Genomic DNA, 26,050 nt, shown 5'->3' on the forward strand with positions numbered 1-26,050 from the left:
CCCCAGAGGGGTTTTTTTTTTATGTTACAGAGTCTCTTTAAGATACTTTACTGTCTTGTGCCCAGTAAATAAGGAACCTACTGTATATTTGCATGTTATCTGTAAAAAGTGTCTACAGAACCTACAGTATATATCCATTATGAAACCACACCAGCTTGGTAAGGATTTGTTTTTCTAGGGGGTTTCTACACTTTATACGCTTTATTTAGAGGATTCTTAACTGTATAAATGTGAATGCCGGTGGTGCTTTGAAAAAAAAACATGATAGGTTACCAAACAAATACAGTATCCCACACACCTCACATTTTTATGAATATTTTATTATATCCTTCTCATGACACAACAATGAAGATATATGTGTGAATGGGGGAGCAGGTGCATTGAATTTTTTTTGTTGCTCTCATGCTCTCATACTAGTAATTGAAAGTTCAACATGGCACCTCATGGCAGAAAACGGAGGATTAAAAAAACAACCCCCCCCCCCCCCCCCAAAAAAAAAAAACAACAACACGTTGTTGTACATAAGATGACCTAATGGCCTAGGCTATAAGAGGATTACCAACACCCTTAAACTGAGCTGCAGCACATTGGTCATTACCATACAGTGGTTTAACAGGACAAGTTGCACTCAGAACAGGCCTTGCCACAGTCCACCAAAGAAGTTGAGTGCATGTGCACAGCATCATATTCAGAGGTTTTCTTTTGCAAATGGTGGTGGGTCAGCCTTTCAGTACTAGTCAGTACACAGTAGCCAAACTTTGTGAGCCGCTTTGTGACTCCCCCCGCTGACAGTAAGAGTCTGACTACTAAATAGCCGAACCCCTTAAAACACTTAAACCCCTCTGACACTATTTAGTGTTTGGCTACATGGTTGTCAAACTCCGTGCACCATCACCATCTTTACCGCTATCTGGAGTTCGGCTAGTCAACTTCATGTGCCACTGAGTCCTACTGTAACTGTTCGCCAGAGTTTGGCTATATAATAACTGAGCTGCATAAATTATACACTGGGTACTGCGATAACTGCAATTAACATTGTAGTCTATGGCAGCACCCAAATTACCATCAGCTGCAAAAGTTCAAATTCCCTGCTTCGGTTCTGGGTATCAAATGAGTTCTTACAAACTAAAGTTCAGGGCAGGGTTTAGGGTACCAACGTCTCCAACAACTTAACACTATATATGACCGTGCTATGTGCATTCCCCAGTTGCTCCCCACGATGACTCTCCTCAATGCTTGCAGGATAGCCCATGTCCTCTCATCTCATACCTCCTTTATGGAGTTCTCATGCTATATATAATCCACACTTACATGGTACTACCAACCAACAAATCTATATTTATATGGTCCTATGTCTAGTAAAATGGGGTGAGTATGCTAGAGCTGGGTTTCTCAAACTTGTCCTTGTGACTCCCCAACAGTGCATATTTTGCAGGCAACCTCTCCTATGCACAGGTGGGGTAACTAGTTTCAGCTAGGTGGATTCCATGTAGCTGAAACACCGATTACCCCACCTGTGCATAGGTGAGGTTGCCTGATAAACATGCACTGTAGGGGAGCCATGTGGACAAGTTTGAGAAACACTGCGCTAAAGCATTGGGCAGGTAGAACCTGCTCATAACTGTGGTCTCCCACTTGTGGCAATTTTGAGGAAGCCTCCTCTGGTGGCAGATGAGGCTAGGCTTGTTGGGTAGTCCTCAAGAACTGATGCTTTTTAACTAATTGTGTCTGTTTATCTAACAGTAAGCAAATAGAGTTACATTTTATATATACCTTTTGGGCAACAATTTATAATGCAAAGCTTTGTAGCGATCTGGGCCATTACATCATCATTATACAAACACTGCCTTGCATGCAGGTTGTATAATAGATGAGGCAGAAAACATGAATACTTCTGACCCAGTTAAGAGAAAGACAGATACCTTAAAGGACAACTGTAGTGATGTATATGGAGGCTGCCATATTTATTTCCCATTTAACAATACTAGTTGCCTGGCAGACCTACAGATCTATTTGGCCCAGAAACAAGCATGCAGCTAATCTTGTCAGATCTGACAATAATGTCAGAAACACCTGGTCTGCTGCATGCTTGGTCAGGGTTTATGGCTAAAAGTATTAGAGGCAGAGGATCAGCCAGTCAACTAGTATTGCCTGAAAGGAAATAAATATGGCTGTCTCCATATCCTTCTCACTTCAGTTGTCCTTTAAACATATTTTACGACAATTCTGATTGCCTGCAGGCTGTAGCCGCCTGCTGGATGCATATCACATGAGTGAGTGCGAAAAGGAGCAGAGAGTCCCCACTTGACTTTTTAGGTTTACCCTGAAGCGGCAGACAGATTGTTGCCTAGAGCAATGTGTGACTTGATAAAGGGGCCCTGTGTGGCTCTGAAATGTTGGCTTATTTGCAAGATAACAATAAAGATAATTCTTGGATGTGCTAGCTTCTTCATATGCATTTTTTTAAGCTGAAGCTGAAGTTTGAGTTAAGTGAATTGGATGCAACTGTACAGAGTGCTGCGTGTGTAATCCGTATGAAATAGTTATCTCTTACTATGCTGTGCTTCATATTGAGCACCATGGTGCTGTAACTGTTGGCTTCTCCTGTAGCAACCTTCTCCAGCTTTCAGTGCCTGCTTAAACAGTTTCTCTGCCTCCACAATAGTAGTTGCCTCTTCCTCAGCCAAAAGAATAAATGCAGTAGCACATCTGGAATCAAAAACATAAAAGAAAAACAAGCAATGAATGAGTGAAATATAATACTATATCTTAGATCGATGAGACCGAGTGAATAAAGTGATTGATGCCACCATCAGTAGTCTCCTGGCAGACAATGCTGCATTTCTGAGAATGCTTTGATGCAGAGACCCCGATTCAAGAAACATTCCTCTGTTTTCTGTTGTGTGAGATTTTCTCAAAAAACACAGAATCAGGGTCCAAAACACTTTTCAAAGTCTATGTGAGTGCTTATTCCGAATGTGTTGCAGGAGTCACATTGCCCAATACAATACACACCCAATTTCCCAAAGAAAGACATTCTGTTTCGCAGGCTAACATAACATTTTGTACTGATTACAATGACAAACAAGGAACACTTAGTATAAATGTGTTTCTCTGAATTAATTGGAACAAACATATACTGTATTAGTTAAAGGCATCCAAACATAATACCCTGGAATGAAACGGCTAATTCTACTTCATCAATAGGAGATGTAGAGTTCCTTTGAAGTGTTTTTCGGCAGGATTTGCTGTAATGACTGTGGCCATCTATTCATTTAGGCGCTAACTATCGGGAGGATATATCTAAACCTTAAGATATATCCTGACTCCCCGTGACCTATTGCTAAGCCCTCCATCAAGCCTGACCTTAGCCACTCACTCACTCACTCACTCACTCACTCACTCACTCACTCTAACTAACCTTATCCTTGCCAAGTGCCCTTTCACCTTTGCCTCATTTCTTTAAATGGTGTCTAACACTAATTTATATTTAAGACAATCATTAATTCTAAATTAAACCACATTTTCCTTAACTCTCACATATTACCGTGGCCTAGCCACACCTGCCTCTAACTGTCCCCAAAGCCCAAACACTAACTTACCCTAACCTATTTTAACTCATGAAAAATTGCCTGAAGTGGAAATATGGTCAATAAATCAACTGCTAGAGACCACATAACATCCACTGAAAGGGAAACACATCCAATCATAAACTGATTCTTCACTTCAATGGATATTCAACTGCCAACCACTGATCTTTGCTCCCATTTCACATCAGCTGAATATGGCACTAAATCATTTAGAAAGAACACAAGTATTAAGAAAGGCCAATTTGGAGGTTTTCTTTTACAGACTACAAAGAAGCATGGGGAAGGGATACTAGATGTTTAACTATAGGCATCCTTCTGGCCTTGATTATGGACCAATGCTTTTAAACTGATGAATAGGACTACTCACTCATTTAATTCTAAAGCTTCATGTGCCGCAGAGATTCTGGCTTGTGGGTTTCTTTCACGCCATGCCTTTTGCATTACTGTTTAAAAATAAAACACAGAAAATCAATACATAACCCGTATATAATAACCATTTATAAAAGTATTGATATTTAATCATATTTTACTGTACCCTTTACTAATGTAGTAAATCATCCTAGTAGTAGTTTTAGTAGGTGCCAAACACCGATTGCGATAATTCAGGTTGGAGTGAGCTTGAGATGTCTCCCAGTGCATCACTGCTGAACATACTGTATATATGTAATGATTGTGGAATTCTCTCCGTGGTCAGCGCACAGGACGTGCGCTGACACTGCAGAAATCCATCACAAGCGTATAATTTGAGAGAACCCAGCAAAAGGTGCAAAGCACCTGTAGAGGGAAATTCCTGTCGGAACAGATCCTCTGCCCTGCCACTGACGCCAGACAGGAATTGTACGGAGGGAAGAAACGCAGGGCAAGATAGCCCTGAAAGAGAGAGATCAAAGCGACAGAGGGTATGTGTGTCCACCAATCTAGTCGCCACCCTGCGACGATGAACACACAACCATGAAGATCAGGTGAGAAGGCAATCGCACGAGATGGCGATTGCTAACAGCAACACAAGACTGAACAAGTACAGATGAGGAATGTATGTATGTCCACCAATCTAGCCGCCAACCTGTGACGGTGGACACACAACAAAGGAAACCAAGTGAGAACGCAATCGCAAGAGGAGCGATTCCGAAAGAGAATGAGCACAGGGACAGAATGTATGTATGTGCCCCAATCTAGTCGCCAACCCGCGACGGTGCACACACAACAGCAGAAACGAAGTAGGAACGCAATCGCGAGAGCGGCGATTGCCAGAGGTGACACAAGGCTTAAGCAAGACAGGGCACGAGAGTAGCAAAGGAACAGTAATCATACAATGAGAAGAGAAGGAAAATAACAAACGCTAACTAAACGCGAACACCGCACTCATTCGCAACAGCGAACGCGTTTACTGCGCGGTCTCCGCGTGTTAAGCGCAACAGAGACAAGCACGCCTAACTAACCACCGACAGACAAACATGAAACATAAGACGCGAGCGCTTGCTTAACGGTTACCTCACCGAGCCTCCAGCAAGCGTTCGTATCAGACAAGACAGATACACGAAAACAGGAATAAGTGAGAGATACGATCCACTGCTCTTTCCGCCAGAGCGAGTGCGATCCAAGTAAGGCAACAGAGCTTGCAGGATCCCCTGCTCTTTCCGCCAGAGCAAGTGTGATCCAAGTACAGCAAGATAGTTTAGCGGGATCCACTGCTCTTTCCGCCAGAGCGAGTGTGATCCAAGTATAGAAACAGAGCGAGCTGAATCCACTGCTCTTTCCGCCAGAGCAAGTGAGATCCAAGTACAGCAAGAGAGACAGAACAGGCAATACAAAGAATACAATCCTGACTGCTCTAGCAAGGATGCCTAGCGCAGTCCCAGGAATTACTCTAAGCTAATCTTCAAACAATAAGCATGGCTGACACTCCAGGAGTGTTTCACAGGACAAACCCTTATGACCAGCGACGTACTGTGGAATCACATGGTATATATAGAGCAAGCCTACAAAGGATGTGGCAAGGCAATTTGCATGACAAACGTATGCAAATTCCTCAGCAGCAGCAAGCTGCAAAACTGACAAAAGGTCTCTCTTCCAGAGACCTGCAGAATGCAGACCTGAACAGTGGTCAAAAAGCTGCCTGCCTGCGCAGGCAGCTGAGCGGATCATTACAATATATGAATTAATTTGCATTTATTCAGCAGTGATGCCCTGGGAGACATCTCAGAGCTAACTCCAATCTGAATTATTGCAAATTCTTTCTGTTTTAACCACCTTAGCGGTATGGACGAGCTCAGCTCGTCCATTACCGCCAGAGGGTGCCGCTCAGGCCCTGCTGGGCTGATTTTGACCAAATAAAAAGCAGCACATGCAGCCGGCACTTTGCCAGCCGCGTGTGCTGCCTGATCGCCGCCGCTCTGCGGCGATCCGCCGCGAGCAGCGGCGAAAGAGGGTCCCCCCAGCCGCCTGAGCCCTGCGCAGCCGGAACAAATAGTTCCGGCCAGAGCTAAGGGCTGGATCGGAGGCGGCTGACGTCAGGACGTCGGCTGACGTCCATGACGTCACTCCGCTCGTCGCCATGGCGACGAAGTAAGCAAAACACGGAAGGCCGCTCATTGCGGCCTTCCGTGTTACTTTTGGCCACCGGAGGCGATCAGAAGAACGCCTCCGGAGCGCCATCTAGTGGGCTTTCATGCAGCCAACTTTCAGTTGGCTGCATGAAATAGTTTTTTTTTAATTTAAAAAAAACCCTCCCGCAGCCGCCCTGGCGATCTTAATAGAACGCCAGGGTGGTTAAGAAAGCAAACTTTTGTTTTCCATGCATTTTAGCAAGGGTGGCTTTTTGGACCATTAGCCCCGTACACACTCCAATGAGTTCTGGTTCACCATGATATTGCTGGTTAGTCTGTACCTCTGGGTGTTTCAAGTCCTACTCCATAGAGCCAAAACTAATCCATGCCATACACTGATGAGGATCAACCAATCTGAAACAGTCTGTATGTATGTTGATTATTATGGCTCTGTACTAATTACAAGCAAGACACATCATTGCATTCCAGCGGAGCTGGAGGTGTGTTTAGCTTCTAAGGATAACAATGGTTAATTTGCATATAATTAGCAGTGATGCACTGGGAGACATCTCAGAGCTCACTCCAACCTGAATTATTGCAAATTCTTTCTGTTTTAAAAAGACACTGAGGCGGAAAAAAAAAATTATGATATCATGAATTGGTTGTGTAGTAGGGGTAATTACTAGACTTTGGTAGCAAAAAAAAATATTCTCATTTTTATTTTCAGTTATACAGCTTTTTTTTATAACATTGCATCATTCTCTAATACTTGCAGTTTACACATTACTCAGCATTCTAAAAGATTTTGCAGAACAGGCAGTGAACTTTTGACCTGTCCTGAACAGTTTTCTGAAAAAGAAAAACACAATACAGGAGAGATGACCTAATCAGAAGTCAGAGCTCTCCACCACTTTCAAAGTCGCAGAGCTCAATGGCTATTTGCATAGATAACAACTGGAGTTTCTTAACTCTTCCTGCACTGGAAACAAATATTAGACTTAGGTCTCTGCTCCTAATGCTTTATTTCTTAGCTGTACTACACAACCAATTCATTATATCATAATTTTTTTCCGCTTCAGTGTCTCTTTAAAGCAGAACTTTAGATAGAAAATAAACACATTGTTTCACTTACCTGGGGCTTCCCCAAGCCCCAGCAGCTGTCCTGTCCCGCGCCAGTCCTCCCTGAGCCTCCGTTCTCCTCCGCCGCTCCGTCCCGTACCTCGACTTGTAAGTCGATGCCAGCGCAGCCCTGCCAAGAGTATCCTTTCTTCGTGTTCCCCTCTGCAATAGAGGGGAATGCGAAGAAAGGATACGTGTGGCCATAGCCGTGCAGGCGCAGTGGCCCGGCGGCGGAACCGAAAGTAGCTGGCGGCGGGAGAAGGGAGGCTCGTCGAGAAGCAGCGCGGGACAGGACAGCTGTTGGGGGCTTGGGGAAGCCCCAGGTAAGTGAAACAATGTTTATTTTCTCTCTACAGTTCCGCTTTAAGAAAGCAAACTTTTGTTTTAGTGGTTGTCACATATTTTATTGGACTATACAATATACATCTGCTTTTACGTGTTTATACCACTTATGTAGGAAAAATATTCCAAAAACGGTTACTTTATTTGTAGGAGTCTTATTTGCATGGGTCCAATTACAGTAAAAAGCATTTTTAAAACAAAATTTGAAAACTAGTGTTGAGTAGGAGCCTCCTTGTCTTTAGGTCACAGCTACTGAGTAAATATACAGTTTATACGGCAATCAGTTTGGATGCTATAGGTGCTGCATTTGGCCCATTAAATAGAAATTAAAACCACTGAAAAAAAATATATAATCTCATAAGAAAAAAAACAAACAAATGAAAAAAAAAAACAATCTCAATTTTCAAATAACCTCTTTACGCTTGACACTGGACGTTTTTGTCCAACTGCTTTGTTATTATCCACGGGCACCTCCTACTTAATCTCCCCTTCCCCTTTTCATAGTGCAGAACATGACACTCAGGTGAAGCAACTATGCATTTCTATTACAGGCTGTTGGGCAGCCTGTCACCGAAGTGATCACAAAATATAATTTCGGCCTACACAGGCCTATATGGCGCTTAACTCATGAGTGATCTCCAGATCACAGTGAATAAGTACAGTATCCAAGTCATGTGGGTTGCTTAAATTATAACAAGCCATTAAAAGGTTGGAACACAGATGTGAGAACCTTTAAGAAATATCCATCCATGACCAATGTCCAAAAGAAGACTAGACAAACATTGAAAAACACCTGTGCAGCACTGTGGCAACTGAAACCATTGTTACGTAAAGCACTCCTTACTAGCATCTGCTGGCCGCACATGATCCGTATCACACGTGAAGAATGTTTGATGATCTTGGGCCGAAAGATTCATATCATAGTATGTTAACGGCTCCCGTCCTGTTACCCATGTGTATCTGTAATACAGGAAGACAAGTACACCTTTTTAAATTTCACATTATAGACAATCATCACAGACAAAGTGACAAAACTTAAAGTGGGATACAATTCAGGCATAACCTTCAATAAAAATGTGTTTTTCTACTTTGTATTACCCATAGTTACCATATTTGCTTTGTGCACAAGTAATTTTGTCTGTTTACAAATTACAAGTTCTCAAAGTACAGTTTATCTGCTCTGAATTCCACCATTTCATTTATTGCATAGCTGCTATATTTATATATTAAAGCGGAATATAACCCTGCATTTCAACTTTGCTCTAAAATATTATTTACAGCATATTATATGCAAAAAGCATTTTTTTTTTACTAGACCAGCATTGGAAGGGTTAAACACAGAGGTTTAAAGTTCCGTGGAGAGATATGCAGAAGTTCAGATAGATACATTCTATTTAGTTACATGTATCTATTGATAAATGTTACACACTCTTTGGCTGTCCTCCAAGCTCCTTCTCAGTCAGAGAGATGAGTCACATTCAACACTTAGATACATTTATGTAAACAAAATGTATCTATTTCAGCTTTGGATGCGTCTGCAGAAATCTCCAGGAACTTTAACCACTTGCCGACCGCACGCTTATACCGTGCATCGGCAAAGTGGCAGCTGCAGGACCAGCGACGCAGTTCTGCGTCGCCAGCTGCAGGCTGATTAATCAGGAAGCAGCCGCTCGCGCGAGCGGCTGCTTCCTGTCAATTCACGGCGGGGGGCTCTGTGAATACCCTGCGGGCCGCCGATGTCGGCTCGCAGGCTAAATGTAAACACAAGCGGAAATAATCCGCTTTGTTTACATTGTACCGCGCTGCTGCGCAGCAGCGCCGTAAGGCAGATCGGCAATCCCCGGCCAATCAGCGGCCGGGGATCGCCGCCATGTGACAGGGGACGTCCTGTCACTGGCTGCACAGGACGGATAGCGTCCTGTGCAGCCTGGATCACCAGGGGGGAAATGTAGGAGAGGGAGGGGGGGGGGGGGGATTTCGCCGCGGAGGGGGGCTTTGAGGTGCCCCCCCTGCAACATGCCTGCAGGCAGGAGCGATCAGACCCCCCCTGCACATCATCCCCATAGGGTGGAAAAAAGGGGGGCGATCTGATCGCTCTGCGTGCACCCTGATCTGTGCTGGGGGCTGCAGAGCCCACCCAGCACAGATCCCAACAAACAGCGCTGGTCCTTAAAGAGAACCCGAGGTGGGTTTGAAGAATATTATCTGCATACAGAGGTTGGATCTGCCTATACAGCCCAGCCTCTGTTGCTATCCCAAACCCCCCTAAGGTCCCCCTGCACTCTGCAATCCCTCATAAATCACAGCCATGCTGCTGACAAACAGCTTGTCAGAGCTGGCTGTGTTTATCTCTACAGTGTCAATCTGCTGCTCTCCCCGCCTTCTGCAGAACTCCAGTCCCCGCCTGCCTCCCTTTCCTCCCTGCTGATTGGAGGGAAGGGACGGGGGCAGGGACCGGAGCTATGCAGGAGGCGGGGGAGCAGCTGAGACTGACACTACAGATGTAAACAGATCCTCACAGCACGGCTGTGATTTATGAGGGATTGCAGAGTGCAGGGGGACCTTAGTGGGGTTTGGGATAGCAACAGAGGCTGGGCTGTATAGGCAGATCCAGCCTCTGTATGCAGATAACATTCTTTAAACACACCTCGGGTTCTCTTTAAGGGGAGGTAAAGGGTGGGTCCTCAAGTGGTTAAAGCCCTGTGTAACCCTTCCAATGCTTGACTAGTAAAAAAAAAAATGCTGGTTGCATATAATATACTGTAAATAATGTTTTAGAGCAAAGTTGAAATGCAGGGTTATATTCCGCTTTAAAATCTATCTAGTGATCATTTCTCACCCCTTTCTCCTTCTGTCATGTGTGCAGTTGAGTTTCAGCACTGCTGCTGCTGTTGACTAATTGTGGCTGATAAGGAAATTTAAGCAAGAGACAATGTAATCTCCTCTGTATTAGCACTAAGCTTCCCACTGAAGAAGAAAGTGCTGTGTTGAACTGAATGCTGTTCTGCTACCATTTTTGTTTCTGGTAAGTAAATTTTATGCTATAAATATTCTTTCAGAGCAAAAAAGAAAGGAGTTTCATACCACTTTAAAATACCATAAAAAGTTGGACCATGGCTAAGGAAAAACCTAGGGGATCACTGAGAAGAGAAGACTTTCCAGGCACTGCAGTGAATTGTGATTTAGTCAGTTGTCAGACTTCAGGCATTTTCAAAGCAAAAGGTAGGTTCAGTGGTTATAAACAGTGGCTCTGTATTAGGCCCCCCTAATGCCCAGTGGAAGCGGACGGAGCCAGGAAAAGTGCTGTGATTGTATGTGGTAAGTGCCTGTTACTGCGTGCCCATAATGGTGACGGGCATACAACTGATTTTCTTTTTCCTTCCCGTCACCATTACAGGCTAAATGCCAAGGAGGTTAATAGCAGTTGTGGGTCCACCTCTTCTTGTAGGTGAAAGGTCTAGGTTTTTCCTTAACCTCCCTGGCGGTAAGCCCGTGCTGAGCACGGGCTATGCCGCCGGGAGGCACCGCTCAGGCCCCGCTGGGCCGATTTGCATAATTTTTTTTTTGCTGCACGCAGCTAGCACTTTGCTAGCTGCGTGCAGTGTCCGATCGCCGCCGCTACCCGCCGATCCGCCGCTATACGCGTCGCCGCAGCTGCCCCACCTCCCAGACCCCGTGCGCTGCCTGGCCAATCAGTGCCAGGCAGCGCCGTGGGGTGGATCGGAGTCCCCTTTGACGTCACGACGTCGATGACGTCGGTGACGTCATCCCGCCCCGTCGCCATGGCGACGGGGGAAGCCCTCCAAGGGATCCCGTTCTTTGAACGGGATCTCTTGATCTCCGATCGCCGGCGGCGATCGGAGGGGCTGAGGGGATGCCGCTGAGCAGCGGCTATCATGTAGCGAGACCTCGTCTCGCTACATGAAAAAAAAAAAAAATTCAAAAAAAAAAACGTATTTGCTGCCCCCTGGCGGATTTTTACAAACCGCCAGGAGGGTTAATCAGTTCAAGGAGATTGTAGTGGCCGGCACTATAATGTTTACTGTCGTAGATGTATGACTTTTCATCAGAGAGTCGGAGAGAGGAAGAGGGTGGAGGAGGGCAAAAAGGGGGTAGCTTAACGGCTGTTTCGCACGGCGGTGCTTCTTCCGAGGCTGTTCCAGGTGAAACTCGGAATAAGCAATGCTGTGCGAAACAGCCTTTAGGCTACCCCCTTTATGCCCTGCACCCACTGCCAACCACCCAGAATATGGTAGGACTTCTACTTCTTATTGCCATGATACAAATGTCACTCCAATATGGAGCAACTGTTTATAACCACTGAACCTACCTTTTGCATTGAAAATGCCTGAAGTCTGACAACTGAATAAATCACAAGTCACTGCAGTGCCTGGAAAGTCTTATGTTTCTTCTCAGTGGATCCATATTGAGGATCTGTCTACTACTTTTGTGAGCACGCAGATGATCGCAGATAGGTGGTGTCTTTGAAACTCCCTCTTCCTCTAAAATAAACTGCAGGGGGGGGGGGGGGGATAGGGTGTGTATGGCTTCCTTTACATTCATATTAGAGCAGGTTGAGCAGCTGTAGCTCAGAAGTGTAAAGGGACTTAGGGAGTAATTTTGACATTTTAGTTTTGATTTGATTTTGTGTTTTAAGCCTTTATTATACTCACAATGCATTATAGACCCTTGCTTGACACATTTTGGTAAGTTAAAAGAAAAAGGGTTATGAAAATTAATTGTAACTTTTTCACAGAAGCCCAGCAGAAACTGAATGCCAGGGAGGTTAAAAGACCTCTGTCGTGAAAATTTTAAAATTTAAAATATACGTAAACATATACAATTAAGAAGTATGTTTCTCCCAGAGTAAAATGAGCCATAAATTACTTTTCTCCTATGTTGCTGTCACACACAGTAGGTAGTAGAAATCTGACAGAACCGACAGGTTTTGGACTAGCCCATCTCCTCATGGGGGTTCACTGGGATTTCTTTATTTTTAAAATGCAATTAGTGAATTAGCCAAAAAAGTGTACAGTGAGCACGGAGGCTGGCCTGCATCTTTGTATAAATCTTTTTCAGGGAGTGTCTTTATAAAGGATAAAGGTCATGCTGAGAATCCCCTATGGAGAGATGGACTAACCCAAAACCTGTCAGTAATGTCAGATTTCTACTACTTACTGTAAGTGACAGCAACATAGGAGAGAAGTAATTTATGGCTCATTTTACTCTGGAAGAAACACCCTTCTTATTTGTATGTGTTTTAAATTTTAAGATTGTTGCGACAGTTCCTCTTTAAGTTATGAGCAGTATGGTGATGTATTGTGTCATGATATAGCTGCTAGTTATGGAGGTTGGGATAATACAGGAACATATTCTATCATTTTTCTATCTGCTGTGTATTAGGTCAGAGATGTAGGCATGCCAGGCTAGCAGCTGGCTTCCTGGAGTTCTGTATGTACATGTAAATTAACTCTACCATTGTCTGCTAGAAGGAAGCTGTTACCTGGAATTGCTAGCTTGGGGCAAGGAAATGGCTCATTAGGCCTCTAGCCCATCTGCTGTCTCAGGTGTGATGGTCTGTTTGTCAATGACCACTACATTTTCATCTGAAGGTGATGGTGAATAGGAACAGGAATGTTTGAAATTTACATGACAGCCTACTGGAAATGGGTGAAGGGTTGAAGTCCTTTTGATACAATTCTTACATGTGGAAGTTAGATCTCTGGAAATTGAATTATGTCTGAGATTTAATTAAACTAGTTCCATCGTCCAAATGGGCTTGCAGCCTCAAGGCAAATATCCCAGCATAAAAGGCAGGGGCAGATACCTAAAATCTGTCCACTCCTGATGGTAGCTGAAGCTGGACTCCCGGTCCAAGCTAAGTGGCTCCTGGTCCAACCGTAGACAAAAACCAAGTCCAAGGTTCTTCTATCTTGATCCCTGTTTATGTTGGGTAAGCAAATAGCCTTGTATGTATTTTTGAAACTTTTATTTTGTAACTTTTACGGTTTTGTAAATCTTTTGTATATATTATTTTCTGCATTTTTCCACCTTTTCCCTGGAATATTAAATCGTTATTTAATAAGTTTGACTTCTGCTGTACTAAACTAACACTCATAGCCTAGAAGAGACTGAAGTGTAACTGTGTATAAGTCCATGCCTGATTGTACGTTTGGGCAACCCTACCATATGAGATTCTAATTGCATTGTGTGTATGGGCACTGTTGCGCTCGACAGCAGAGTGGCTAACAGTATCGTTCGGAACGACGGTTAGTGGTTCTTCTGCACGACAGTGTAACTTGCATTACAAGTCAGTGCTTGATTGTGCCGCGTTACTGTACAACTGTAGTGTGTGTGTGTGTGTGTGTGTGTGTGTGTGTGTGTGTGTGTGTGTGTGTGTGTGTGTGTGTGTGTGTGTGTGTGTGTGTGTGTGTGTTTCCCGTATTCGGCCAAAAGCGCAAAGCTGACCCGAATACGAAAACGCTGATTGCGCTCTGAGCACTCGACAGCCGAGTGGACGTGTTTAGCAACAGCTAGTGGTGGCAATGAGAAGTGTTTGAGGGGTCCCAGCCATGTTTTTAGCTTGAATAAGGCGGACCCTGCTTGATCTGGTCAAACCCGCAGTCGGGAACCGTATACGCAGGCGTGCCGCGGGCCGGTTCCTGACATATTGACTAACACGCTCGCCTTGCAGTGCGAACTTTCCAGGCTTGCTTACCAGCCTAGATGCTTAGCCACATGGAGTTTACAAGTTCTCTCAGTGTTTACCTGGGATTCCTCCAGGCAATTTAATCTTCAGTGATATCCCAAAATCACACCGTTAGTTTTATTGGCTTCCTCAAAAATGGGCCCTAGACTATGACACACACACACACACACACACACACACACACACTTGGCTGCTACTCCGCTGTTCCAACACTTTAGTCCAGGCATGGGCAAACTTGGCCCTGGAGCTGTTAAGGAATTACAAGTCCCACAATTTATTTGCCTTTATGAGTCATGACTGTTGCTGTAAGACTCCTGCAATGCATTGTGGGACTTGTAGTTCGTTAACAGCTGGAGGGCCAAGTTTGCCCATGCCTGCTTTAGTCCTATGGCAGGAGAGCACTTGACAGATGTTAGCTTAACCACTTAAGCCTAACTGGACGAAAATTTCCGTCCAGTTAGGCTGCGCGCACTCCCGCGGGTCGCACGTGCTCCCGCGGGCCCCCCGTGCGCGCCCCCGCTGCTGTCCGCTAGCCCACCGATCAGTGAAAGGGATTATAAATCCCTTTCGCTGATCGGACCCCCCGGGGAAAAGCCGACAGCGTCTCTTCAGGCGCTGCGGCTTTTCTGAGCTCTGGTCTCCTTTCTTCTGCCTGGGAGCGAGATCGATCGCTCCCAGGACTTTTTGATTGTGGCCATCTTGTGGCCAAATAGCAAATTACACCAAAAACACACAGTATTAAATAAACATTTAAATACATTAAAAAAAAAAACCTGTTTACCTCCCACACCAAAAAATACCCACATACAAGTTTAAATAAAAAAAAAAATTACAATAATAAAAACAAACAAACAAACAAATAGTTACCTAAGGCTCTGAACTTTTTAAATATGCATGTCAAAGGAGTATATCAATGTGATTTAATAAATTATGGGCTTCTAAATAGTGATGGACGCAAATTGAAAAAATGCACCTTTATTTCCAAATAAAATATGGTCGCCATACATTGTGATAGGGACATAATTTTAACGGTGTAATACCCGGGGCATATGGGCAAATACAATATGTGAGTTTTCATTATGGAGGCATGTATTATTTTAAAACTATAATGGCTGAAAACTGAGAAATAATGAATTTTTTCCGTTTTTTTCTTATTCTTTCTGTTAAAATGCATTTACAGTAAAGTGGCTCTTAGCAAAATGTACCACCCACAGAAAGCCTAATTGGTGGCGGAAAAAACAAGATATAGATCAATTCATTGTGATGAGTAGTGATAAAGTTATTGGCAAATGAATGGGAGGTGAAAGTTGCTCGGATGTAAAAAAAAATGTCATCCCTGTGGGCTTAAGTGGTTAATAATGTATTGCTTCATAAATGATTATGCATTGAGAAAGCAGACTAAAGCCCATCACTGTGTGTCCTTTCTGCTATTCATAAGAATTAAGTAAGGTAAGGTTATCACCTACAAAGTACAGGTGGTAAAGAAATGTAGAGTTTTAAAGTACTGGCATGGCATCTTTAATGTGGTTTTTGTTCAAAAAAGCTTCATAGTAGCATAGTAGTAATAGTTAAAAAGGGCCTGGATGCTCAAATCGCAATATTTGTCAAAAAAAAAAAAAAGTGTTTTGCATAAAATACAGATTGCCAAAAAACTTGCCCCAAGAACCCTCCACTTCCTGCAAATGTAATTGGCTGAAGACAACAGGCTGCACTGCATCTCCGGAGAAGCACCACTTGCACTAATCAGAAAACTCAAAAGTATAATTTCTAGTTAGCTGCACACCTTTGATGGATGCAGGATTGTACGATCCCGAATGCAATCAGTGATCTCTGCAGCGGTATAGTTTACACACCAAATGTCAATACTATTTCCAATCCTTTATTGCATAAGTGAAGTTGAAGCCAACAATTGGTTTGACGCCCTTATGGGTCCCCTTTGTCAAGACAGTATGAATAATACAGTTGATCTGTATTGCTCATCCTGCCTTGACAAAGGGAACCTGCAAGAGAAATCATATTGACATTTGGTGTGCGGACTGTTACTATACCATTGCGAACAGGGGCGTAGCAATAGGGGTTGCAGAGGTTGCGACCGCATCGGGGCCCTTGGGCCAGAGGGGCCCTGAAGGGCAATCCCTCAACTACAGTATTAGCTCTCTATTGGTCCTGTGCTCATAATAATCACTTCTATAGATACTTTGAATAGTGGTAATCATTAACAAGCTGCTCCCCATCCCCTTCTAGCACCTCTGACACTGTAGTTGCCATTGGCACGTTTTGGTGCACCGTATGAATTGTTATGTATAGAGTGCTTGGGGGGCCCCAATGTAAAACCTGCATCGGGGCCCACAACTCCTTAGCTATGCCACTGATTGCGAATCAGAAAACTGACACACCCAATACTGATTCTGCTGGCAGAAAGCCTAAGCTACACTTGTGGCTGTCTCTGAAGAAACAGCCAAGGTAACAAATTTGAAATGACGTATGAAAAAATTCCTTGTGTTGTATAGATTTTAACGGATGGGACATTGCTTTTTTTTTTTTAAACGAAAAAGTATAGGACTGGTCATAGTTCAAACTATGCCGCACTTGTGGCTGCCAAAGGTTGATGCATCTTAGTTTTTACACTGCCTGATCTGATGCAATAGTCACTATTGAATTTTGAATAGTGCGTCCCCGCTGGCACAGAACTCAGCTGTCTAAAGACAGATGAGTTACGTACCTCGGTCAGGAGCCGGTTTCATTGGCTCCTGACCTCCTGATCACTGCGAGCCAATCACTGTGATTGGGAAGTGAAAAAAGGAAAGAAAAGCCTCTGGTCCTTAACCCATTAGCAACTTCAATAGAGTTATCTCATTTGAGATAAGTGCACTGCTGTTGAATTCAGTATGCATAACGTGTTGTGCTATAAATCCTGGGAATGCTTTGATCTCTCTCTCCACCAGCAGATAATATAGAAACTGGAAGCAGAAGCCATCTGTTATTGTCTCACACTGCCCCCTAGTGACAAGTGGCCATAAAAACACATTACAGTAGTACTACTTAGAAGCAGGGAAATGTAACAAGAAATACAAAATGTGCTAAAATATATTGACCTGGAGCACTTGCAAGAATCTAAATAAATTGGCTGCTAAAGGATTAAAGGGGCCAGAGGCTGTCATCCACAATCCGTTAAACAGAGAATCATGGGTCACCTGTGAATGGGAATTGCTTAGAATAGCAAAACACTGCATATTTACTACTGCTTATTAAAGGGAAACAATGAATAAAGCCAGATCACTTTTATTTCATTTTCCAAAAGCCTAGAAAGCACCACCAAAACCAGCCAAGAATTAAAAGAGAAACATCATGTAGGTAAGTAATTCAGGAGATTTATGTAATGCTCTTGATCTGCTAAATGACAGTAGTAGTAAGTTGTAATATTGCTATTACTACTGTCTCAGTGGGACTGTGAAATTTACCAACATGCAGGCTATAGGAGTTACTATGTCAGAATGGACAGTACAAAAGGTTTATAAGTACTGTAAATTCCATATACCGGTACACATTTACAATTTCTACAATTGTGAAGTAATGACAATACATTAGTACATTTCATTACCTGTTATATTCTGCTCCTCGGAACAGATTTAATGGATTTCTCCATACTTTACATTCTGGTAGGAATAAACAAAGACAAATTAGGTCCTAAATTGAATATTGCACCTTTTGCATTTCAGATTTTACAATACTGCAGATAATTTCGAATCAATCTCACAGAATGGCATAAAAAAAATAAAGAAGAAGATGCGGACATAAGAAGTAAGGTTATCACTCACAAGTACAAATGGCAAAGAAATGTAGAGTTTTAAAGCACTGGCATGGTATCTCAAGTGTGTTTTTTCATCCAAAAAGCTTAATAGTAGTATAGTAGTAAGATTTAAAGAAGGCCTGGATGCTCAAAACGTAATATTTGCCAAGAAAACAGACATGGAAGACATCTTACTCAACAAATGCAAAAGGCAATAAAACAAAAATAAATGTATATTTATATATACCGCACAACATCATCAACTGCACGACAAGTTGTTTACATGACAAGTACGTACACACACACCAACTAAAAAAACAACTAACTTAAATACTATGCATGCAAACTATAAACTGCACTCAAAACCAACAAAGTTGTCCAAAAGACTTGTACGCACATTCCAACCTGCATCAGAGTTGGGCAGGTTGATCCACCAGATGGATCTGGCAAACAACCTGTTATCAGTTGGTCGTCTGTTTGCCAGCTGAACACACGCCCAACTATCTTCCAACAGATCAAAGTTTAAAAGATAGTTGGGCAGATTGTTGTGACGTGTGTATGAGCCTATATGACTTTATTGCTCTTTGAATTGTCTTCCTTGAGAGAGGGGGTCTCAAGTTCCTAAAACATTGGGATTGGTAGATGGTTTGTGACTGGTGTTCCGGTGATGTCATTTACTCCAAATATAGAACCCTGAAGAATTTTATATCCATCCATCCAGGATAACAACGGTGTACAATATTTCCTCTCTGACTACTTTTGTTGTCTTGCGATGATTGGCAGAATTAAATAGCCATAAGTTATCAGTATTAAACATTCTCAGCCGAGCATATGCACTTAAGCATCGTACACAAGTATGAAGTGTGTCACCTGTGAGGGATCGTAACACCATAGAGCCGAGGCTGTATAAACATGTTAGCCTGTTGCTATGCAGGGGTAGGATGGCCAATGGATCGGCACAGGAGTAACAACACATGGTGGGCAGAGTGAGTGGGAAGAACAATGCTTTCAGCCAAAGCTCAGCAGTGTTAATCATAGGCCGAGGTGTGGGGGAGCATTAAGTGGCACTGTACACACACTAGATTCTTGGCAGAGGCGGTCATTATCTACTGAGTTTAATCTAGTGCATGTATGGGGCTTTTACCATCACTACTAGGGATCATGATAAGTGTAGTACTTTGTCCAATGCAGGACAAGGATTAAGGCACATGATGCAGGCTGTAGCAGCAACCCGCAACCCCTTAAACTAGCCTTGCTACTAGTAAACTGCAGTAAGGCTAGAATTATGAGGTTATCAAGAGATATATATATATATATATATATATATATATATATATATATATATATATATATATATAATATATATATATATATATATACACTATTTTTAGGTATCTGCAAGTTGCTTGTTTCAACTTGATGCTGATCGGAGAAGGGACAGAAAGGTGTATAAAGAATTTCCAAAGAGTGTGAAGTTCCATAGAATCACAGATGTACTAAAAGAGGAAGTGACAATACAGGTCACAACAAGCACAAAGGATGCATAGTTACATACTTGCAGCTGGTGGTAGCCAGTGATAGCAAACACTTACCTGTATGCTCTGGAAGTAAGAGACCGGTATAGTTTGGATTTAGTTTGTGTAGCACACTTTTTCAAAACTATTTTTGTTCATTAGAAACATAATGGACATATTTCTTTTAACGCCATCTACCATATTGACCGCAGTAAAGGTGTGTGCAGCAGTAAAGAAGGCTAGCATATTAAAACAAAGTTCCTAGATTTGACTCATGACTGGGCAGACTTCTTTTTGAAGCCGCTAACTTCAATAAACTTTCGTAAACAGCTACAAAATGAGGTCTCTAAAATTTACAAAGCTTGTCAGTCAAAGCAGCAGATGGATGCCAAACAAACGTCACATGTTCTGTTGTGAAATTTAGACCACTACTGTGAAAAAGTGTAAAGCTTAAAATACATAAGGCCAGATCCCAAACTTGGCCATGTCAGGATCTGGCCGGCCGATGGCCGAAGTGGGCAGGCTATTGTGGCCAATGCGAGAAGTGGCAGCGGTTTATGTCCTCCTCTGACATCTGTCTGCAGGGAGGCGCACACACACACACACACACACACACACACACACACACACACACACACACACACACACACACACACACACACACACACACACACACACACACACACACACACACACACACTGGGAAGGCCACTCTGTATGTTTCCTCTCTGCAAACAGAGGTGAGAGGAGAGGGAAAGGGGTGTGTAAATTAGACTTGTTCAAGTAGGTATGGGGTACCAACACGTTTAGTTATGAGATCCAACAAGAAACGGAAGAGCATTGCTGGGTTTGGGGGACTTTAATAGGTATCTATATACAAGTACCAGATAGTAACAACACAATTAGAAACAGCAAAATTGTTATAACCCATGTATGTCATCACTGTGTACAGCACTACAGATGGAAGCTGGCGGTGCTAGATCAGTAATACAAATAAGGAGGTGCCACCATTGTATACATCAATGTCAGCACCAAGCAGAAAACCAATAGTCACTTTCCCTTATGTACTAGCTGGCCACAGTCATTCAAACATAAAAGTTGTAGGCACAAATTTAACACACAACCCGATGAAGAAAGCATTAACTATAGCACAAAGGATCACAATTTTTCATTAAGAGCCATTAATCAATCAATTCATACCTGAGACACTTTGTCGACTTGAATCAGCATCCCCATTACTAGTGTTTGAATTACTTGGTGTGCTGTTATCAACACCTCCCAACAGAGGGCGCAAGTGACTTACGGAGACTTGTTCAATGAAGGATGTGCCATACTTCCGAAAATACCACCATTCAAATATCTAACAGAAAAAGAAAAAAATAGTTAATTGTTTAGATGGGTAACAAATCCGTGCATGGAACAGACATTTAATGGATCCAGCTGATTTTGGTGCAATTAAAGTACAGAAAATGTCTCAGTCTGTGAAGCAGATTGTTTCGGCGCACAGCGCTCAGCAACAGAACAATGAGCCCCATAGCAGTAATGTTATGCTGCGCGGGGCACGTAAGGGTAATTCAGGGTTCCGGTGGTGGCCAGATCCCTAATTACATCTCCCTCTGAGTTGCGACATCTTGGAGGGGGAATAGAATTTAACACCGCCGGGGATTTTTGTGGCAGCAGGGAGAGCAGTCATTCGGCTCACCCTCCACGCAACTCGCTGGCGACGCATACACATGTACACAAAAATTAGAGGCAGCACTACAGGGATGAATTTGTCTGGCTCAATCACTTTTTTTTTTTTTAAATCAAATCTGGAAGTAATTTTTTCACGGTTTATCAGATCAATTCACACCAACTAACAAGTTTATCGATTAGAATCCGCAATTATTTTTTGTTGCTATGACAGCAGATCGATTCACAGCTGAATAATGGTATGCTCCTTCGAGCAGTATGAAATTAGCAGAAAAATCAACTGCATCAATATTCATTGAGATTATAGCCGAAACTTGATCAGAATCAAATGCTGTGATGCACAGGTGTCAAACTCTAGTCCACAAGGACCATATCCATGTCACTGTTTAGGATGGATGGAAAAATTGAGAAATATGTTCTACTTGATGAACCTCGCCTTTCCTGATTCAGTCACATCAAGCCCTAACAGGATGTCACTTTAAATAAGATGGTAAAGAAATTGCCTGCAAACTCCAGACAACATGTACAGACCCTTATCCCTGGAATGCAATTAAACACCTTGCTTTTACATGCTTCCCAAAATCCACAAAAAGGAAAACCCAGGCAGGCCCATCATCTCAGGTAGTGGAACTCTCATGGGAAAATCTCAGGGTGGTTGGAGAACATTTAGAAACCTCTGGTCTGTAAAAGACCCAGCTACATATAGGATACTACCCACCTTCTGAACCACCTGGTGGCCATCAGCCCACTGCCTGAGGGCACCCTTTTTGCCATGATGGACGTGGAGTCTCTGTACACCAACTTCCCCCCATGAAGGTGGTATTGCTGCCTATCAAATCTTCAAGGTCTGGTCATCTACAGAGCCATTTGCTGTACTGAGGAGATGCATTCTCACCCATAAGTATTTAACTTGTAGACAGGGCCTCTATGTATAGCAGATGGGAGTGGCAATAGGTTCACAATTTTCATCGCAGTACGCAAATCTCTACATGGCAAAGATTGAAGAGGAATACCTTGATACTAGTCATATAAATCCCACGACTTCTTCAGTTTTATAGACGATATTCTAATCATCTGGTCTGCAAGTGAGGAGGATCTTATCAAATTCCACAGGAATGTTTTCCATCCCACAATCAAACAACCTAAGCTAGTCACACACAGAGATTAAAGGTCTCGACACCACTATATACATCAGGGGGGAGTACTTACAAACACCTCCGTACCACAACCCTACAGACCATCCCCACATCCCTTAGTTATGCCAGTTTCCACCCCAAGCATATAAAGAATTCCAAAATTTACAGCCAAGCAATAAGATGCAATCAGATCTGTTCAGGGGTGATAGAGATAACCTGAAAAAGAGCTTTATTTAAACAAGGATACTATCCCCTAATAGCCAAGTTCCAAATCAAGAAAGCCAACACAATCCTTAGGACTCAACTCCTGAAAAACAAGCAAAACCAGAAAGAGAGCCGTGTCCCACTGGTGGTTACCTACAACCCACACCTATACATCTTAAAGGAAAACTGAAGTGAGAAGAATAAGGAGGCTGCCATAATCATTTCTTTTTAAACAAAACCAATTGTCTGGCAGCCCTGCTGATCTATTTGGCTGCAATAGTGTCTGAATCACACCAGAAACAAGCATGCAGCTAATCTTGTCAGTTCTGACAATGTCAGAAACACTTGATCTGCATATGCTTGTTCAGGGTCTATGGTGAAAATTATTTGAGGCAGAGGATCAGCATGGTTAAAATTATTTGAGGCAGAGGATCAGCATAATAGCCAGGCAACTGGTATTGCCTAAAAGTAAATAAATATGGCAGCTTCCATATACCTCTCACTTCAGTTGTCTTTTAAGAAAGATTTCAAAGGAACATTCTGAATCATTCTGTTTTACACAAGGATCAGAGACTGAGAAAGATATTCCCTGAACCCCCCCTCTCCTGTCATATTGACAGCCACCCAATCATAAACAGATGATTGTCAGGAGTTCCTTGACTAGGCCAGAACAGAATGGAACATTTCCCCGCCGAGAGAAAAGATGCGAGACCTATAAACACATCCATTCCACCAACAGGATTCCAATACCAGGTACATAACAGGAATACAATGTACAAGGCACCTTTTCCTGTGATTCATGTAATATGGTATATCTGACCATGTGCACAAAATGCCCCAAAGGAATTTATGTGGGAGAAACAGGGCAAACTCTACATCAGCATATGAATCATCAAAGGTCACTATAAACAACAGAAAAAACAATAATAAATATACTGATCTCCCAGTATACACACATTTCTGCTTACGTGGACACAGGTTAAGTGATTTTCTTGAGGCTGTATTAATGGGTGGCTTCAAATTGCATAAAGAAAGACTGAAGAGACAAAATGTATACATTGGTTCAAAACTGTAATTTCTTGGGCTGTTATGTTGGGTTTTAATTGACAAAATTCTTACTGGTTTTATGTCTCCTCATCACCCAGAGTCTGTGGTGTGTGATGTCCTAACAAACAAGTGGCCTTATCTATTAGTCACAAATTAGCTAGCATCCTCTGAGACCCTCCTGATGTATTAAAAGGATACCAGAGCCGAATAATATACTGAAAACAAGAGGAGAAGGGGGGGGGGGGGGGGGGGAGCAGCCATGTATTAGGTGCAGTCCTCATGTCCACCCCCTACTTTCTACTGAAATCCTCCGCCGCGGCTCAGGCCAGGTCTTTGGAGTTGGGCGGTAGTGCGCACTGCCAGGAGCGCTCTGCACATACACACGAAGGCACAATTACGTCATCGTGCCTTCGTGCACCGGGCGACTCTGGCAACCTAGGCGGAGGATTTCGGAAGAAAGGAAGGGAGACAGAGAAATGGGGGGGGGGGGGGGCGGAAGCGGTAGACGTGAGAACTTCTAAGTTAGTCAAAAAAATTATTTTATATATATATATATATATATATATATATATATATATATATATATATATATGTGTATACACATACAAACAGTGTGTGTGTGTGTGTGTGTGTGTGTGTGTGTGTGTGTGTGTGTGTGTGTGTGTGTGTGTGTGTGTGTGTGTGTGTGTGTGTGTGTGTGTGTGTGTGTGTGTGTGTGTGTGTGTGTGTGTGTGTGTGTGTGTGTGTGTGTGTGTGTGTGTGTGTGTATGACTGTGTGTGTGTGTGTGTGTGTGTGTGTGTGTGTGTGTGTGTGTGTGTGTGTGTGTGTGTGTGTGTGTGTGTGTGTGTGTGTGTGTGTGTGTGTGTGTGTGTATACACTGTGCATACATACACAGTGGGATGCAAACGTTTGGGCAACCTTGTTAATCGTCATGATTTTCCTGTATAAATCGTTGGTTGTTACAATGATAAGTGGCAGTTAAATATATCATATAGGAGACACAGTGATATTTGAGAAGTGAAATGAAGATTTATTGGATTTACAGAAAGTGCGCAATAATTGTTTAAATAAAATTAGGCAGGTGCATACATTTGAGCACTGTTGTCATTTTATTGATTCCAAAACCTTTAGAACAAATTATTGTAACTCAAATTGGCTTGGTAAGCTCAGTGACCCCCGAACTACATACACAGGTGAATCCACTATTGAGAAAGTATTTAAGGGTGTCAATTGTAAGTTTTCCTCCTCTTAATTTTCTCTGAAGAGTAGCAACATGGGGGTCTCAAAACAAATCTCAAATGACCTGAAGACAAAGATTGTTCATCATGGTTTAGGTGAAGGATACAGAAAGCTATCTCAGAGATTTCTGCTGTCTGTTTCCACAATTAGGAACATATTGAGGAAATGGAAGACCACAGGTTGAATTCAGGTTAAGGCTTGAAGTAGCAGACCAAGAAAAATCTTGGATAAACAGAAGCGACGAATGGTGAGAACAGTCAGACTCAACCCACAGACCAGCACCAAAGACTTACAACATCATCTTGCTGCAGATGGAGTCACTGTGCACTGCTCAACCATTCGGCGCACTTTACACAAGAAGATGCTGTATGCGAGAGTGATGCAGAGAAAGCTTTTTCTCCACCCAAAGCACAGACAGAGCCACGTAGTGTCTAAATGTATGCACCTGCCTAATTTTGTTTATTGTTTAAACAATTATTGTGCACTTTCTGTAAATGCAATAAACTTCATTTCACTTCTCAAATATCACTGTGTGTGTCTCCTATATATTATATTTAACTGACCTTTATCATCGTAACAACCAACGATTTATACAGGAAAATCATGACGATTAACAAGGTTGCCCAAACTTTCGCATCCCACGGTGTATATCTATATCTATATCTCTATCTACCTATCTCATACAGATTCAAAACTTCTATGTAGTACAGACAGCCTATAAACTTTCCATCTTCCTGCATGAGTAACTGGCTGCACTAAATCAGAACTTATCCACACCTAATACACTGCCTGACAGCAAACGCATACAGCCTGCACAAAACTCAGTGGAATAATTGTATTACACACACCTTATACATGCTTGTATGTAAGCAAGCTGAAATCATGTTTGCCATTAACCCCTGCTATGCTTAGAGCGAAACTGTAGGGCATATCTTTTTCCTCAACAATACTAGTATTTTATTCTAGGTGACAAGGAGTCTTTCTCAACAGCAATACAACACTTAATTTTAGAAAAACACAACTGGTAATTGGGGCAACACCTGGTGGTTGCTGCAAACCATATTTTACATTTTTCTGTTATAAAAAATAAGAAATCTATTGTACAACAGCGCATAAACAAA

The 26,050-nt window shown here is 42.7% G+C and overlaps 1 protein-coding gene across 5 annotated transcripts in view; it reads right to left on the reverse strand.

Moving 5' to 3' along the window:
* The window catches only part of LOC137561421 (suppressor of tumorigenicity 7 protein homolog), a 197,258-nt gene that overhangs the window by 53,243 nt on the left and 117,965 nt on the right, over positions 1 to 26,050 (reverse strand). For all 5 annotated transcript variants that reach the window (XM_068272719.1, XM_068272718.1, XM_068272721.1 and 2 more), the window contains exons 3-7: positions 20,811 to 20,970; positions 17,908 to 17,962; positions 8,442 to 8,557; positions 3,958 to 4,033; positions 2,555 to 2,709 (exon numbers count right to left, since the gene is read on the reverse strand). In XM_068272719.1, the coding sequence (XP_068128820.1) occupies positions 2,555 to 2,709; positions 3,958 to 4,033; positions 8,442 to 8,557; positions 17,908 to 17,962; positions 20,811 to 20,970 (562 nt within the window). The remainder of the gene's footprint in view (positions 1 to 2,554; positions 2,710 to 3,957; positions 4,034 to 8,441; positions 8,558 to 17,907; positions 17,963 to 20,810; positions 20,971 to 26,050) is intronic.

The sequence above is a fragment of the Hyperolius riggenbachi genome, chromosome 3, assembly GCF_040937935.1.
Source record: "Hyperolius riggenbachi isolate aHypRig1 chromosome 3, aHypRig1.pri, whole genome shotgun sequence".
NCBI classification, from domain to species: Eukaryota; Metazoa; Chordata; class Amphibia; order Anura; family Hyperoliidae; genus Hyperolius; species Hyperolius riggenbachi.